Below are 17392 nucleotides of genomic sequence, written 5' to 3'. Positions count from 1 at the left end.
TTTCAGTTCTCATTCTCCAAAGGCCATGGGGTTGTGACCTACTCCTGCACAAAGCCAGCAAAGCACTCCAGACTGACAGGAACCAGAAAATGACACCGACCAGTTGGAAGAAATTGCGGCAAGAAATCTGAAGATACAGGTGTGTTTGCATGCACATATGCATATGTGGGCAAAGAGCTCTCACCCAGCTCCTGAAGGCTGCTGTTTTGTGCCAGTGCCATGGCCAGCTCTCCAGCCCCTTGATGGTTAATCTGGTTATTGCGCAGATCCAGATGCTGAAGAAAGTTGTTTTCCCTCAGTCCTTGGCAGAAAAAGGAGAAGCCCTCCTCCCACATACCGAGGCTGTTCCATTCTAAGGTTAAGCTAGGGAAATCAGACAGGATTAGTGTTCATGGAGCAAACGGACAGCTGCATGAACTGGAAGGACACATGGATCACAGCATACCCAGCCAAACACCCAGCTCTGGGATGGACTGGGGTTCAGAGTGCAGGATGCTGCCAGGGCCCAGCATCCTCCAAAAGAGCACCTCCAGTTTTCATGCCTTTGCCTTTCCCACCCCTCAAGAAACTGCACCCCTTGGTGTTCCTCCTACCGCAACGAAAAACACCCTCAACCCTTTCCAAACGTTGTGCTCCATCCAGCAGGAATAGCACAGAGATGTAGATACATTTTTTACCTCCTGATGGATTTGTTCTGCATAAGAAGTTTTCCCAAAGCCTGAGCTCCCACGGTTCGCAGGTTATTCCCCTGAAACAGAAGCCCCACATGAAGCCTACACTTGCCTCATCTGCCCAAGAAGCAACTGACAAAAAGTATATAGCAATAACTTCCTATCAAAATAGAATAACTGAATAAAAGAACCTCACAAGGATTAAAGATGATCTGCAAAGTAACTTCAGAAAACTGTGACACGGTGTGAATAAGTCAAGGAATGAGTCACTTGAGAACAAGAACCTTATGGAAGTATGCATCTTGTTGAACAATGCTGCACCAGGACTGTCCAGTTCTATTTCTGATTAAGCCTGTGCTCTGTTTTCTTTCTCGACCACAGAACACTCTTAATTCTGTTTGAACACACTCACCTTCAGATCCAAAGATTTGACTGTGGTGTTGGAGCAAAGACCATGCAACAAAAGTCTTACACCTGAGTAGAAAAAAAAAAAAAAAAAAAAGTTTATTTAACCTGCGAAACCCTCTGCCTAAACCAGCAGGATATCATCCTGTCAAACAGCCAGCTCGGGAGATGTGGCTGCGATAAACAAATTACTGGGTAAACTGCTGCTGGAAAGCGTGAGCCTGAGCTTTCAGCACAGGACACTGTTCCAAGGTGTGCACACTTAGACACGCCCGGCGGTCCCCTCACTGCCGGCCACTTTCACCGGCCGGATTGTCCCGTCTGTGCACGGCCAACAGAAGCAGCCCTGCCCTGGCCCGGGGAGAGAACCGAGGGGAGCGCGACCGCCCGCACGGCCACAGACCGGGAAACTGCGCCGGGCCAAACACGAGCCGAGCCCCAGCGCCGCGCCCGCCGGAGGGAGAGCAGGACAAGCCCTGCTCCGGCACATCCCACACACCGGGGACATCCCACACACCGGGGACATCCCACACACAGGGGACATCCCACACTATGGGGACATCCCACACACCGGGGACATCCCACACACCGGGGACATCCCACACTCCGGGGACATCCCACACTCCGGGGACATCCCACACTCCGGGGACATCCCACACTATGGGGACATCCCACACACCGGGGACATCCCACACTATGGGGACATCCCACACTCCGGGGACATCCCACACACCGGGGACATCCCACACTATGGGGACATCCCACACACCGGGGACATCCCACACTCCGGGGACATCCCACACTCCGGGGACATCCCACACACACCGGGGACATCCCACACACAGGGGACATCCCACACACAGGGGACATCCCACACTCCGGGGACATCCTACACTATGGGGACATCCCACACACACCGGGGACATCCCACACACACCGGGGACATCCCACACACCGGGGACATCCCACACTCCGGGGACATCCCACACACCGGGGACATCCCACACTATGGGGACATCCCACACTCCGGGGACATCCCACACACAGGGGACATCCCACACACCGGGGACATCCCACACTCCGGGGACATCCCACACACAGGGGACATCCCACACTCCGGGGACATCCCACACACCGGGGACATCCCACACACCGGGGACATCCCACACACAGGGGACATCCCACACTCCTTGGACATCCCACACTCCGGGGACATCCCACACACAGGGGACATCCCACACACACCGGGGACATCCCACACACACCGGGGACATCCCACACTATGGGGACATCCCACACACCGGGGACATCCCACACACCGGGGACATCCCACACACACCGGGGACATCCCACACACAGGGGACATCCCACACTCCTTGGACATCCCACACACCGGGGACATCCCACACACACTCCGGACAACCCCCCCCACACTCCGGGCAACCCCCCCCACACTCCGGGCAACCCCCCCCACACCTTCCTCGCTCAAGCCGCAGTCGCCGAGCGCCAGCGCGGCGAAGGGCGCATCACCGGGCAGCAGCCGGCCCAGCGCGCTGCACGTGTGCAGCGACAGGCTCTGCGCCGCCAGGTCCAGGCGGCCCCGCGCCGCCCCGGGCTCCCGCAGCCGCCGCAGCACGGGCTCCTGCGGGGCGCCGCCCGCCGCCGCGCACAGCCGCGCGTACTCCTGCCCGAGCCGCTCCATGGCGGCGCTCCCGCCGGAACTGCCCCCGCCACGCGCGTCCCCTCCGGAACTGCTCCCGGCCGCGCCCGTTCCCGCCGGAACTGCTCCACGGCCACTCGCGTCCACCCCCGGAACCGCTCCCTGGCCGCGCGCGTTTCCCCCCGGAACCCCTCTCTCCCGGTTGCGCGTAGTCGTGCCCGGAAGTGCTGCTGGCCACACGCGCGTTCCCGGAGCCGCGCCATGGCGGAGCGCGGCGCCAGCGGCTTCAGGAAGGTGCGGCTGCTGCGGGCGGGCGCGGGGCTGCCCCGACGGCGGGCGCTACCCCGGCCCCGCTCATCCGTTCCTCTCTCCGCGCAGGACACCGTGGATCGGCTTCTCCGCCTCCATTTCCGGGATGGGAGGACCCGAGGTACCGCGGCGGCGGCGGGCGGCTCGGGCCGAGCCCCCGCCTCCCCTCACCCCTTGTCGTTGCAGTGAACGCCGACGCGCAGCTGCTGATGGCCGAGTTCCTGAAGGTCTTCGTCCGAGGTGAGCACGCAGGGCCGCCCCGCTCCGACCCCTTCCCGAGCGGCCGGCCGCCCCCCGGCACTCCCGGCCTGCGCCGGCTCCGCGGCGCTGCAGCCCCGAGCCGGCCCGGGGCCAGCCGGGCTCAGCCGGGGCAAGCCGGGCTCAGCCGGTTCCAGCCGGGCTCAGCCGGGGCAAGCCGGGCTCAGCCGGTTCCAGCCGGGCTCAGCCGGGGCAAGCCGGGCTCAGCCGGTTCCAGCCGGGCTCAGCCGGTTCCAGCCGGGCTCAGCCGGGGCAAGCCGGGCTCAGCCGGGGCAAGCCGGGCTCAGCCGGTTCCAACCGGGCTCAGCCGGGGCAAGCCGGGCTCAGCCGGTTCCAGCCGGGCTCAGCCGGTTCCAGCCGGGCTCAGCCGGGGCAAGCCGGGCTCAGCCGGGGCAAGCCGGGCTCAGCCGGTTCCAACCGGGCTCAGCCGGGGCAAGCCGGGCTCAGCCGGGGCAAGCCGGGCTCAGCCGGTTCCAACCGGGCTCAGCCGGGGCAAGCCGGGCTCAGCCGGGGCAAGCCGGGCTCAGCCGGTTCCAGCCGGGCTCAGCCGTGTCCAGCCGGTTCCAGCCGGGCTCAGCCGGTTCCAGCCGGGCCGCCTCGCTCCTCCCCAGCCCCCGCCCCGCAGCAGTGCCGGCTCCCAGACCCCTCTCATTGCCCTTCCCTTTCCTCTGCTGCAGAAGCGGCGTCACGGGCAGCTCGGCAGGCTCAGGCCGAGGACCTGAGGAACGTGGAGACGGAGCAGCTGGAGAAAGTGTTGCCACAGCTGGTATGTAACTGTGGGCCTGAACTGCTCGGGAGCAGGATGAGGAGAGGAGCTGGAACAGCCTAATCCTCATCCTTTCGGGGCTGTTTTGAGAACCCAACCTCTGTTGTGACTTGCTTGCTGCTCTTTCCTTACAGCTTCTGGATTTCTAGAAGCCTCCTGAAGCACATCACCTGTCAGCAGACAGTCCTGACCTGACGTATCTCAGCCTCAGAGACACTCTAGGATGAACAGTCTCAACCTTTTCTTCCTCTGCCCTTTTGCTTCTGTTTCCTCTCTCCTTTACCAAGCACAGGACAGCCCAGAGCAGTGATGCTGTCAGAGTCTATTTTTGAGAAGAGGCTGCCACAGGCTTGTTTTGTTCAGCTGAGTGCATAAGTGGTTTCCATCTTGCTGCTTTCCTCTGAAGCCTGTATGTCACAACACCGTTGTTGCTCTCTCAGCTAACATGAGAAAGAGGTGCTGCTTCACAGAGGTGCATGGAAGGACTTAATGGTTGGAAATCCCTTCAAGCTGGCAGCTGTAACAGCAACTCGAGGTGCAGCTCCAGGCCTTTCTAATGAATAGGTCATTAACAGGAGCTTAGTCACAGGCTCTTGCCAAGAGCAGGTAACTGATCTTTATTTTATAAATAAACAGTGTCTGTCCCTCACTGCCTTCTAGTATTTCTCCAGGGCTGTAACATCAAAGAATGCTTGAAACCTTTTTACCATTCAATATTCTCCTCAGAGGCTGCTCCCCCTCTGCTATAAATTTGTTCTCACAAAGAAACATCAGTAAGTTAGAAACAAGTCTCCCTTCCTTGTGTAGGCTGCAATTCATCATCAAAAGTCAAGTTGCTTCAAAGACTTGCAGAGTTTCCCCCTCACCCACCCTCTTCCCTAAATCTTTGTAGGACGAAAGGAAAAAAGGACAAAATAACAAACAGCATGTGTGAGAATCCCACATCACGGGACAGGCTGGCCCCTCTGGCAGCAGGGGGGCCACTGTGAAATAAGAAACCTTACACATGTGGGCAGGACCCACCCAAGCCAAATGGCTTTGCTGGGAAATGCATGGCTGGCTGCAGGATCAGCCCTGGTGCAGTCCTTTCCTCAGCAGCAGCTGTGCACTCTGAGCTGGGAGCTACCAGGGTCATCCATCAGGACACCAGCCACTTGGAAACCTCACAAAAACTGCACTTTTACTACACATTCTGATAGTAAAGCTTAAGCAGTCCCCTGCCCTCTGTGCTGCAGCTTCTCAGTACAACCCATACAATGAACTGACCTAGTTCAGCCTGCAGCCCCACAACCAATGGTTAAAAAAAGGCAAGTGATGCTACCTTTGCATGTCCTAAAACCCCAATGATGAGTTCAGCTACTATAGCAGAAGTGATACTGAAACAAAACCAGTTCATCAGGTATCTGCAGGTACTGTTCTTCAGCAAAGCAGGAATCCTTGTAGCAAGTACCTCAGTGAAGAGCCCACTGTTCTAATCTGGGGGTGTCCTGCTCCCCTTAAAGAATTCACTCCTACTTCTTTGCCTTTTCCAGATTTCCTGCCTCCACTCTTGACACCTACTACTGAAACAGCAGTTCTGAAGTTGCTGCCCTAAAAAGGCTCAAGTTCCCTTCCCTGGCACACAGAGAACTGCTGATGTGGATGTCCACAGTAAAGCTGCAACTGAACAGCAGCAGCAGCAGCTGAAAGTGACTCTTGTATAGGAAAGGGGAATAAAGCCTCTCATCCAGCTATTGAAGGCAGCAATTTTTCATTACTGTGATTAAACTGGGTTTGATGCACAGCTTAGTTACACAAGGGTCAAGCATAGGCAGAACTGCCAGAGGGAATACAGTCAGCAATGTAAAGCCCCTACACTTAACCCATGAAACTGCCCCAGGAATACTGACACTGCTGCTTGTGTCCCTGAAGTTGTTTTCCCATGTCAGGGACTTGTAGCAGATAGTTACGGTGTGCCAGCCCTTTACAAAAGCTGAAATAATTAAAACAGATAAGCAAATCAGTTAAGCAGACAGTACTACTTGATGTCACCTGTGCTCTTCAAAAAACAAGGACCAGCACATCTGAAGGCACACTGCAATTTCCTCCCAACCACGCTGCTCCTGCATATTCTAACCCTGGAAACCAAGAACACAGCACAAGTATTTCACCACCTATCATGAGCAATGGCTCTGGTTGCCCCACAGGTTATCCTGTACAAAGTCAGCAAGGCAGCTCTAGCTGCCATCTCCCTCTGATGTGTGACACGAGCAAACCTGACACCAACAGTCCCAGGCAGCGCGGGCTCAGCTCACGCTTTATCAACTAAAGAGTAACAAAGGTTGAACATTATTTTACTGGCTTTTTGGTTTGCTGTGGTATGTCTTTTACAGCCTATCAAGTGGCAGAAGTGCTTCTTCCCAGAGGGAGGATTTAGTGGAGCAGCTGTACACAGTGCTCTCACATTCCCACTGCCAGTGGCTGCACACATTCCCTGTTCATGTTTGGCAGTCATAGAAAAAAATCAGTCAACATTTTTGCTGAAGCATTCTGCACTTCTGCTTTGAGTCTCCCTCTTCCACCTTTCTTTCATGCCTCTTCCTTCCTCTAAGTTTCTTCAAAGCATCTGTGAGCATTTGGAAGTAATTAGACCTGAAGGGAAATGTTGGCCAAGCAGGGAGACAATGACAAGTGCCAGGAACCCAGGGTGCCCTTTCGAGCCACTTTGAAGTTCAGTCAGATGGTACAAAGCTCAGTTTTGCTTTGTTGGGGAAAAAAAAAAAAAAAATTAAAAAAAGGGAGGAAGGGAATGAGGCATGACAGGCCAATTGAAAAGAGAGGAGGTTCCTGTGAACTGACACACACACCAAGTGCCAGGGCAAGAAGCTATCAAAGGCACCGACCAAAAGGGCCCCCGTGGCCACTCTGCTTTATCACATCTACAAACTGTGCAGATGCACACGTGAGGAAACAAGGAAATGGAAAACATGGTGTTACTATACCATGGGATCCCAGCTCTCCACAGATCACTGATCCATTGAGACTTCAAATAAAACCCAGCACCATGACTGCCGTGGCACTACAGAGTTCACCTCCAGTGTAAGGGCAATTCTAACCAACATTCATCCCCCCAAGCCATCTGCAGGAGACAAAGATCTGGACTGTGCCTTTTCCCTGTACACCAGCTGCAGTGCAGAGCACAGCTACCCTGCTTTGGGAATACTCAGGCCACCAATCAACTGCCATTTGAAGAGACCCTTTAACTGGATATTTTTTTTCCTTGTAACTACTTACTGATGGTAATTATACACAGTGAAAATAAAACTAGAGCTTAGGGCAGAAACAAACTCAACAGGCATTCCACAGACTGACATCTGTGCTCCTTGTTAACCAGATTCTGGCAACTGAACACAAGTGCAGCAGTCTGAGTGCTTCACAGGAAAGTTCACTGATCTGAAAGTAACTTAAGTGCTTCTTATCTTCATTCATTTTCCAGCCATTTATGTCCAGAATTATCAGCAGCAATAACCCCAAAGAGGAAAGTCACTCTAGGCACCACTGAACAATTATAGGTAAAGCTGAGCTGGATTGCATCTTGCTGCTAGAATTCAGGCAGCAAGACTCAAGTGATCTCTGAAGGTGGAACTGAGAGGATCTGAGTTTAAAAATATGGATAGAAACCAAGTCCTTTGCAGAAAGTATATAGGAATCATGTTCCCCTTAATTCTCTATTGTTATTATTTGCATGCAAGAAACCTTAAATTTAACCTCTAACCTTGCTTCTGTAGTCACAGACCAAAAAAAGGCCTCCACTCCTCCACCAGCTGCAAATGGTTTCTCTTTTTATAACTAATGTTCGTACAGAATAGATCTCTCCGGGCCACCAACACATTTTAAACATTCTTAGTAAGTTCGTGGAGAAAAGGGCACAGCTCAGTGATCCAGCAGCCCAGGATGGTTCATCTCTTTCCACCTACAAAATAAACACAACACCATTAAAACACTTAACATGTAATTATCACTTACTCATTTCTGAGTAACACAGTATAGTGGCTGAGGGTTCTGGCCACTGCTGTGCTCAGGCAGCACTGGGGACCACAAGAGAGCACTTGGGGAGATGGAATGGTAAATACATCACAACTTTCAGAGCAGGGAACTTCATCCTTCATGGTTTTAACACGCAGCTTACAGCATATTATTAACCTTTCATAACAACTTCAATGGCAAACCTGCACAGGTATACATAAGATGGTATTTTGTACTTTATCCAGATAATCTTGGAGAAGAAAACTGTTTCAAGTGCAATGCTTCAAACATACTGTAAATGGGAAATAGTGAAGATGCTGTTTCCCACTACATCAGCAGCTCAGCACCCCTCTAAAGCAGACCAGGCACAGCAGGGAGCACTGACCCACTGCTCACAGCCTTCACACCTAACCCTCTGCCTGCTGGCACTGACAGTCCTGCACTGTCTTCCAGAAGCTACTAAAAACTTCCACAAATGCTAAAACTCTCATCCATGAAGCTAACATTTGGCATTATAAGCCAAGTCACTCCATATAAGAATTACTAGTTTTGCTGCCATGAAGGGAGCAGACTGAATGTCTCTTTTTTTTCCCCCTGCTTTTCTTCCTCTTCCTCTCCCCCCCCTCGTCTTTGCCACTGCATCAAAAAGTGAATATTCCCAATTGTTTAATTCAGGAATTATTTTTATAATTATTTTATATTCTGTATGAATTCTCATCTAAAATACACACATAAGCCATTTGTTACAGGATTAAAAACAAGGTCACAGTTTTGTGATCAGGATAAAACAAGAAAAAAAAACCCTAACAGGCGCTTGAAATCTTAATTATGGAAAACCCCTACTGGTTTGCAGTGAAGATTAAAAAAAGGAAGATCAACTAAAAAATTCAAGATAATTAAAAGTACTAAAACTAAGACTACAGCAGCAAAAGGACAGTTATGCCAGAGATTTAACAGATTACATGGGCCCTTGGTATGAGAATATCCTACCTGTCAGTATTTGAACTACACTGGCAGAGATAAGAGCTCAGCACATCAAGCTCAGTACACAGTTAAAAATGCTACAAGCATATGGCTTAGGAATCAGGCTTCCAGTGTTCAAAATTTGCACTCAGACATTTCTCCAGTGAAGGCTGAGGTTCAAGTCACCAACAAATTTATGACTGGCAAGCACTGAACCAAATGTCCTGCAAGTATAAGCTGACATGTGCAACAATACCATCAATATCCAACAGAGCAGACAGGAGGCTGCCTTTTGGGGCAGTCTGGAATGAGCAGAGCTCTCCTGGGATTCACTGATACCTGGAAGCTTCAGCCATTTGGGGATTTTCCCAGGGGCCTTCCTAAAAACCTGTGGAGCTCCCTGAGTGCTGGCTGCTTCAGGCTGCTCAATGGTCTTCTTGTCACTTCCCACTTCTGCTTCAGACAGGGAAGGAACCACTGATGCTAAAGCTGATGAAGCAGAAGGAACTAATGATCTGAACAAAAAATAACAGAAAAGGAAATAAGTAAGTAGAATAAAGCTTCTTTTTCATAATAGTCCCGTGTACTACCATCCCCTTTAAACTTTCAAAGTTAAATTGAAAAAGCTCTTATTTTTCCATGATAGAAGCACTAGCATTTACTTAAGTCACTTCACTCCTACTTTGCAAAGGACAAAGCTATCAAGGTGAGTATGACAGTAGGACTGTTTTTGGAGAGAAGTCCTAGTATCTTCAAAGCACATTTCTTTGCAGTAAGATGGGCTCATATCATGCTTCCCATTCCTGAAATAATAAGGCATTTGCAACTCCATTCAACCCCAACATACCTGGCTACCAATGAATCAGCTTCAGAACGAGAAACTGCAGAGCTCAGCAGGTCTGATTTCAGGTAACAAGCTGTTCAGAAATGAAACCAAATCACTTATTTGGTAACACAGATTCATCTCCACAGTATCACGTAGTTCTCAGCTCAAAAACCACCTGCAGTATGGTATAGTACAGTAAACCTGCATCACCTTCCTCAAGCAGGAAATCACACCAGTTTCTTTCAGGACTCAGAGGTGTTCTATTTCATCATTCAAACCTCAAGACCTTGACATTTTCTTTCAGTGCTTACTGCATCTCAGGAAGTTTTCTGTGAAGCCAGAGCATACTTTGGTCTCTGGCAGAAACAGGGATTCTAAGCATACACCAGAGATACCAAAGAAGCAAAGGTTCAGATCTCTTCTACCATCTCCAGCCAGCCCACTACCACAGGAGCTCTGCAAAAGCATTCCACAGACATTTGTCTGGTTAACATTTTGAACAACAGGGTTTTCTTTTCCATAGAGTTGTTCTTCTATCATTTTTGATCCCACAGCAGACAATGCCTACTCCCCAGCCTAGCAAATGCCATAGAGGAGGTTCAATCTGTGCTCAATTAACTGCCTGAAGCAGCTCTGAAGAGCTTCAGCCAGTCAGAATGGGGGCACAGCACTCTCAAGGACTGCAGTTTCCTTGGACAGAAGAACTCTGACAGTAAGGGTGCAATACTGAGTGCACTGCAGGAGCTATACAGTCAGCTGAAGGAGGGAGGAAATGCACTCACCCCTGCACTCCTCAGATCCAAAATGAACCACAGCAGTAGGGAAAAGCTTCGCCTGCAGCCAAAGGGGAAAAGAAGGAATCACTCTGGTGATGCTTTCACAGCTCACTGTGATGATTAGAGGCAGGTTAGACAGCTACAGATAAACTCATTGAGTTCAAGCCAAGGTCACAAACTATCTGTAAGTGAGGAAAACTTAACCTTGTGAAGAGCACAGGCCCTCAGAGTAAGACATGAAAGAAAAATTTATGATTTGTTCCATTAAACAGGTGATGAGACCTCTAAAGCAAGTGCTCACTGCAGGACTGCTCTGCCATTCCCTCTCCTCTGTCCCCCTATTTCACACCACTGTATTGCACCCAGATTCTCCACTGCTGAGCAGATAACACGAATATGATGGAGAGTCTTCTAAGACTGGAGTGGCTGAACACCATGAGAAGAAAAATTCGGCTCTGCCCTCCCAAAATCTATTCTAAATCATTTTATGACATTTACACCCTGTCTGTAGTTGAAATTTATCTCCAGGATTAATAATTTCCTTTTATAAATCCAACCTGAATTCCTAGTTCCTACTTATAAAAATAATTGTCATATTCAAACTTTTTTTTTTTTTTTTTTTTTTTAATCCAGGGGATTTAGTTATTTTTCCTTTTATTTCAATGGAAGTTCCTATAATTTGTGTCCATCTCCTCTTGTCCTTTTACAGGACATTGCTAAGAACTCTGGACCATATCCCTTGCTGTTTCCCATGTCTTTTATTACACACATTGACAAGACCCACCTAGAGCTTCCTTTTTCCAGGCAGAACAACCTTGGCTCTCCATCTCTCCACACATGGCAGATGCAGGTCCCTTCAGTATCTTTTGGTCTGTTTCCGGGCACCAGAGAAACCATGAAACTGGTCTCACCCACCCCCTGCTGAGCTAAGGAATCACAAATGCACCTGAATGTAAAAAGGAGGGACCTGCCCCAGTGTCACAGCACAACTTCAGAATAACCCAGTTATTGCAAATAATTACAAAGCACCACAGCCAGTGGGGCACCCAAGGGTTCCCAAGGGAAATGCAGAGCAAGACAGTCAAAGGTATTAAATTCCATGCTAAAAACAGACACTACTACAAGCTCAGGCTTAGATTTTTGAAAAGAGTATGAGATGCAGAAGATTAATATGATATGGCATAACCAGCTGTACCAGAAAGGATTCTGGAAAAAAAAATCCATCATATTGATTGCCTGCATTATATCCCAGTGTAATACCACATAAAGAATAACTAGATGAAGCAATTCTGTTAAGCTTTTAGGAAGCCTTGTACTAAGAGACAGGTAAAGAAACCTCATGGTGTAAAAGAAGCAAGTAGTGCTATAGCAAGAAACTGTACAGCTAAATGTTAATTAATGGTCTACATTTACCCTGGCAAATCAGTAACACTCAACTTGTCACACTGTTCCAATAAAAAAACAACCAGATAAAAGCAAGCCACTGCCCCACTTGGTAGCACTCAGACGTACTTGGGAACTCTGCAGGGCAGCCTGGCTGCTCTGGAGTTTCCTTGGGCTTCTGTTGCCACCATCAGCCCAAGCTGGATACTGAATGATGGTCCTTGGACCCAATCCAGAACAGCAATACCAGAATTCAACAGAACCCTGATCTTCACCAAGGAGCCTGTGGACTGCTGCTGAATACAGAGACTAATAAAATCCTATTAACTGAACACAAAATGCAGGAGCTTCACCTCTCTTCCTGCCTACAAGCTTCAGATGAGCATATGGGATTACACTTTTTTTTTACTTTAATCCAGAGGCCACAAGAGACTGTGTCATCCAGCACAGTCAACATCATGCTAAGCTGAAACAGGAGACATTTATCACTCTACCCCAAGGCTTAGCTCCTGCTAAAGCATCCAGGTGAATTCACAGCCTTGAACTGATATTTTAGCAAAATAATTATTTATTAGGTCTTTTAACATCTAATTCCTCAATCAACAGGGCCTAAGGTTGCCTGCTGCAGTCACAAAGACAACTCTCAATAAACTTTTTTAATTACAAAGTACCTGACATGGTTTAGAAACTCCAGAAAAAACTCTCACAAGAGCTTTGATGTTTCTACAGCTTCATCTATTTAGGAAATGGGTGCCTTAAAAAGGGGCCCCCAACACACATACACTCAAGCCCTTTTACACACAACATCCTTTTCATGCCAGCTGCAAGTTGGAAAATGAGGTTTTTGTAGTGTGTTAGTGTTGGAATTTTTTAATAACCTCCCCTCTCTTTTTTTTTGCCTCCCAACCAATTATCTTGGTAAATAATTAACATTCTGAAGGAGATAAGTAAGCACAGAAACTCAGAACTCAAAGCCCTTTAGTTCAAAGCCCTGCCCTTTTCTCTTCGTTTCCCTGCTGCTGCCACTGAAACTTCCTTGTCAATCAAGCTCTGGGCACACACATCAAAGCCTTATGTGGGAATGGCCCCAAGGGGTCAGAGAAAATTCATGGCAGGGCCTGTGTGAGGCACAAAGAGAGAAAGAGATGAGAAACACAGACCAAGAGCTAGACAGACCCACTCAACCAACAAACACACAGACAGACTGAGCCCCAGTACAAACCTCTACAGCTCCTCACATAACCACAGCTCACAGTTTCAGCATCCCCGTCCACAACCATTTCCACTGCTGCCAAAACATCAATCCAAATGTTGCAGTTCAAAATCTTAATTGAAAGAAACATAAAGGAGCTAGACAGCAGCCCTCTGATATGCAACATCCTTCCCACGGCTCCTTTCCCTGCACCCCTACCCTTTCCTAGGACTCACCAGCATGGAGTCCCCTCTTTCCAAACCTCTATCCATTAAGCTATTTTTCTTCAATTCCAGCAGACTGTTGGCTCATGCACACAACCCTTGGTCTACCTTCCTTTGCAATTGTCAGGCATCACCTCAATCCCAGCACTCCCGAGGGTGCAGCACAGAAAGCAGCCAGCTACATCTCACCTGGGAATTCTCTAGACAGTCACTGGCAGGACCTTATGCTGCCCCACAGTTTTTTTATAATCTGAAAGTATTTAAATCAGCAGCAATTTCACATTAAAAAAAAAAAAAAAAAAAGATCAACCAGGCCAGTAGAATGATTCCACTGCCCAAGGACTGTCTCAGCATAAAGAAGGGAAGGTTTTAGTAGATTCTGTCCATGAAAACATACAAGACCCAAGTCAAAGCCCTTAGCATGTTTTAACACACCTAAGAATGTAATGATCAAACACTGGGCAGACCATCACCTGAAAACTGTATCCTCAAGTCAGTTGTTTAATGTTTGCAGTTGTTCTAATGCATCTGCCAATGTTTCTAGAACAGTTCTTCACTGCACAGGGCTCTGAACATCTGTGAATCAGAATAGATTTTGAGAACTCTTAGAATCACACTGAGCCTGCCAAACTGACCAAAATAATCAAAGGATGTTCAAAACAAGTAACTCAAAAAGCTCCACTCACTTATATGCAGAGAACTACTACAACAGGACTGAGCCAACAGCCCGTTACTACACTCCAACATCCAGCATTTCTCCTCCTTGCTGCTTTGATTTGCAGCCAAAAAAACTGACTGGGGAAATAGATGCTATTAATCTATTGAACCATAATGTTCAAATTGTGCTGTCCAAGGCATATTTGTAACATACAGTCAGATTTACTGCACCAGTTTATTGCACCTAGAAATCCAACTGAAAATGGTGTCCCATCGTCCAATTACACAGATGCAATGCAAATAAAAACATTTTGAGTTTGTGGGTTGTTTTTATTTTTGTGGGTTTCTGCTCTTTTGGGGCTTTTCTTTTTTATACTGATGAAGAACTGAGACCTAAAGAGAACTTACTCAAGGTCACACAGGATGGCAGCAGCAGCAATGAGAACTAAGCATGCAAGTCTCCAGAGGCCCTCCAAGATCATACCACAGGACAGCTTTCTTCTGAAGGAATTAGAAAGTCACTGAGGCAAGGAGAAAAGGAAGCCAATATTCTGCCTATTGCCCTCCTCATTTAGTAAGTATCATTCTAAATGACCAGTTTCTCAGATTTTAAAAAGATATAATACAGCTTCAGCTGCAGTTGCAGGAGTTTAAATGAACACTTTCTGTTTCAGAGATGTGAAGACCAGAAGCCCAGCCTGTAACCCATACAGGCACATCCAGCCTGAAGGCAGAGAGCAGAGTGACCCCAGTTTCAGGCAGGGATGGCTGAGCCTGCAGTGTCCTGGCTGTGCAGTGCCACACGGGCTCTGCATCCCTCATCCCACGGCAGAAACACCCCTTGAGAACAAGAGCCCCTCGTGTACCAGCTGTGGTACAGCAGACAGACATTTCTGCTTTGTTCTACTGCATGTTTTAGTGACTTGCTCTCTAGAACACGGAAAATATCTCAGACAAATAACACCCCAATGCTTCCTCTGTTCTCAGACATACATATGCAAAACAATTCTAGAACAGAGCGTTGCAGATGATGTACATTATTTTGGGAAGCTGCTCTCTTCCCTGACAGAGCAATGCTGCCAGACCAGGCAGAGGCTGCTTGCAGCTGCCAGAAGGAGCAGCATTCTTTCCGTTACACAATCTGAGAAGATGAGAGTGCCACAGGTCTGCTGCTAGACTGATGTTAGGAAGATGAATAAGAAAATAAGCACTTCAAAGGAACACTCGCATGGAAGGAGAAACCCAAGCTACCAACATGAAATACTGCACAGTACACACACCCCAAACACATAAACGAGCTCTTGGAAAATTCAACGGCGAGGCCGGTGGATCAAAAGTTTCTCTAGCAACACTGAACAGCATTGCTGAAATAAACACCAGAGCCACGGGGAAAGAGACAGATCAAGCAGTTCATGTTTATAACCTGGGAACAAAGCTGCCCAATGTGGACTCCAAGTGCCAGAGGAGATGGATATGCTGTGGCCAGCACGGAGGAGATCTGACCCAGCCAGGGCGGGGGATCCTTGAAACTCGCAGGCAAAGATAAGATTTAAAAACACTGATTTGAGAAGGCTGCTTATGGAGGAACCCAAGCACAAGGAGCATTCACTGAGACATTGATAAGTGAGATCAAAAAGATCTGGCCTTCAAAAGTGACAGTAGCAGTGAACATCTTGGGCAGGATTTCCACTCCAAATTCAGTTGTGCAAGAAGCCTCCCACTGGAACCAAAGAACCCAGCTGTCCTCAAAGCCATGGACAGTCTCTGTGAGCTTAAGGAACAGATCTCACCACAAAAACAAGGTGAGATTGCTACCAAATGAAGCCAGATGATAAAATCCTGGATGAAGAAGACCAAGACTTTTAGGTGAATGCCGTCCTCTGTGCTGGATGAATTTCAGTATTAATTGCAATATTCTTTGCTAGTGAGTGCAATAACCACAAGGTCTGCCACAGGAAATGCCTCTGATGGACTGACTCTGATGAAGTAATTTTTTCTAAAATTGCATTCAGACTCATGCCAAAAGAGAAGGCTTTGTACTGGCTGAGTTGTAGGCAGGTTCTCTGAACAAGCATGCCAGACATACTGTCCAAACTGGCATTAACAGATGATAGGATATGGAAAGAGAACCAAAGGCAAAGAAAGCAACAAACAGCTCGTCTGGATTTCTGCCTCATAGTATGCCACAGAGGAACCACTCAGTGCACTCTAAGATCTGACTAGAAGACCTAAATATTTATGTGGAAGCCTGTGGATCCCTTTAACTCCTCTGTAGACAGAGGATGGCCTCCTGCCCTCTCTGCTCCTCGACTTTTCCAGTGACCACTATTCCTATTCTCTGCTAAATCTTTCCTAGTATTAACACAGCAATCAATGATTTTTTTCCACTAATCCACCCCAGAAATGCACTACAAAACCGCCTGTTTCTGGGAGGAGAAAGAAGCTAAAAATCAACTCTGAAAAGCTCAGACAGCCTAGAAAAAAAACAAACAAGCCACTGGAGCTATAAGGAACCCAAAGCCAAGTGCTACAACAGGGAAGCCTGTGGTTGATCAGCTCTGGAGAGCAGAACATTATAAAACACTTCAAGGGACATGAGGAGAAGGCCGCCAGCAAAAACAGCAACAACAAAAAAATCAAAGCAATGCCTTGAAGTCTTTATGGGTTCCAAAAACTCCACATTGGTGCCAATCTGTGTGTTCACTATACTGTAAATACACACAGATTTTGGGAGAATTCACTTCAGACAATTCTTTCAGTCCAAGTATCTTGGCAAGCAAGCCAACATTTGTCTTTTTTCCTGCTTTTGCTAGCAGCAAAAGGTTCTCCCTTCATTGCAAGTAATCAGATGTAATGCATGTGGTGCCAAACTTGTCAGCTTGAATGGAGGAAGAGCGTGGATAGAGCAGAATTATTGGTAATATGGCACTCCACCATCTGCAGACACTTCTATTATCGGCTTCAGCACAAATTTCAGTAATTTATAAATATTTGAATGCTCAAATGTGCTCACATTACTGCCTCAGACATCATCCTATTTCCCTTACCAATAACACCAATGTAGTCTGTAGAGTGGAGGATAGTCTACTGCTAACTTAGGACATGGGATAACGTGACAGTTAAATGTTGAAAAATAATCCAGAATGGGTAGATGCACTATGGGAGGACCTGCCTTGGAAAAATCAAGAGTCAGGTTATCTGCAGGCATCTCAGCAAGGGGAGCACATCAGGTGCCAAGCATCCCAAGAGGCCCCAGCTAATGTGACTGACATGCAGTATTTGGGGCAAAAGTGGCAA

The 17392-nt window shown here is 48.2% G+C and overlaps 3 protein-coding genes across 8 annotated transcripts in view; 1 reads left to right on the top strand and 2 right to left on the bottom strand.

Annotated features, from left to right (window-relative positions):
• The window catches only part of LRRC45 (leucine rich repeat containing 45), a 69633-nt gene that overhangs the window by 8530 nt on the left and 43711 nt on the right, over positions 1 to 17392 (bottom strand). Inside the window, exons 1-5 of one of the 5 annotated variants that reach the window (XM_079323291.1) lie at positions 2832 to 2883; positions 2553 to 2801; positions 1084 to 1145; positions 678 to 748; positions 185 to 363 (exon numbers count right to left, since the gene is read on the bottom strand). In XM_079323291.1, coding sequence (XP_079179417.1) covers positions 185 to 363; positions 678 to 748; positions 1084 to 1145; positions 2553 to 2778 — 538 coding nt within the window. In that variant the 5' untranslated portion in view covers positions 2779 to 2801; positions 2832 to 2883. Of the gene's footprint in view, positions 1 to 184; positions 364 to 677; positions 749 to 1083; positions 1146 to 2552; positions 2802 to 2831; positions 2884 to 17392 lie in introns of those variants that run through there. The other 4 variants (XM_079323289.1, XM_079323292.1, XM_079323290.1 and 1 more) reach the window with 4 other exon arrangements.
• Positions 2994 to 4421, top strand: CENPX (centromere protein X). The gene is made up of 5 exons (XM_079323300.1): positions 2994 to 3030; positions 3115 to 3166; positions 3232 to 3285; positions 3981 to 4069; positions 4204 to 4421. The coding sequence occupies exons 1-5, from the start codon at positions 2998 to 3000 to the stop codon at positions 4216 to 4218; spliced, it is 243 nt and encodes an 80-aa protein (XP_079179426.1). The 5' UTR covers positions 2994 to 2997; the 3' UTR covers positions 4219 to 4421.
• ASPSCR1 (ASPSCR1 tether for SLC2A4, UBX domain containing) overlaps positions 6829 to 17392 on the bottom strand; it is a 28804-nt gene continuing 18240 nt past the window's right edge. For both annotated transcript variants that reach the window (XM_079323295.1, XM_079323296.1), the window contains 4 exons: positions 10646 to 10697; positions 9885 to 9954; positions 9377 to 9552; positions 6829 to 8021 (listed from right to left, as the gene is read on the bottom strand). In XM_079323295.1, the coding sequence (XP_079179421.1) occupies positions 8008 to 8021; positions 9377 to 9552; positions 9885 to 9954; positions 10646 to 10697 (312 nt within the window). In that variant the 3' untranslated portion in view covers positions 6829 to 8007. The remainder of the gene's footprint in view (positions 8022 to 9376; positions 9553 to 9884; positions 9955 to 10645; positions 10698 to 17392) is intronic.

Source organism: Erithacus rubecula (genome assembly GCF_903797595.1).
Source record: "Erithacus rubecula genome assembly, chromosome: 20".
Lineage (NCBI taxonomy): Eukaryota > Metazoa > Chordata > Aves > Passeriformes > Muscicapidae > Erithacus > Erithacus rubecula.
The sequence above is the reverse complement of the archived record's forward strand: the minus strand, read 5'-3'. Positions and strand labels throughout refer to the sequence as shown.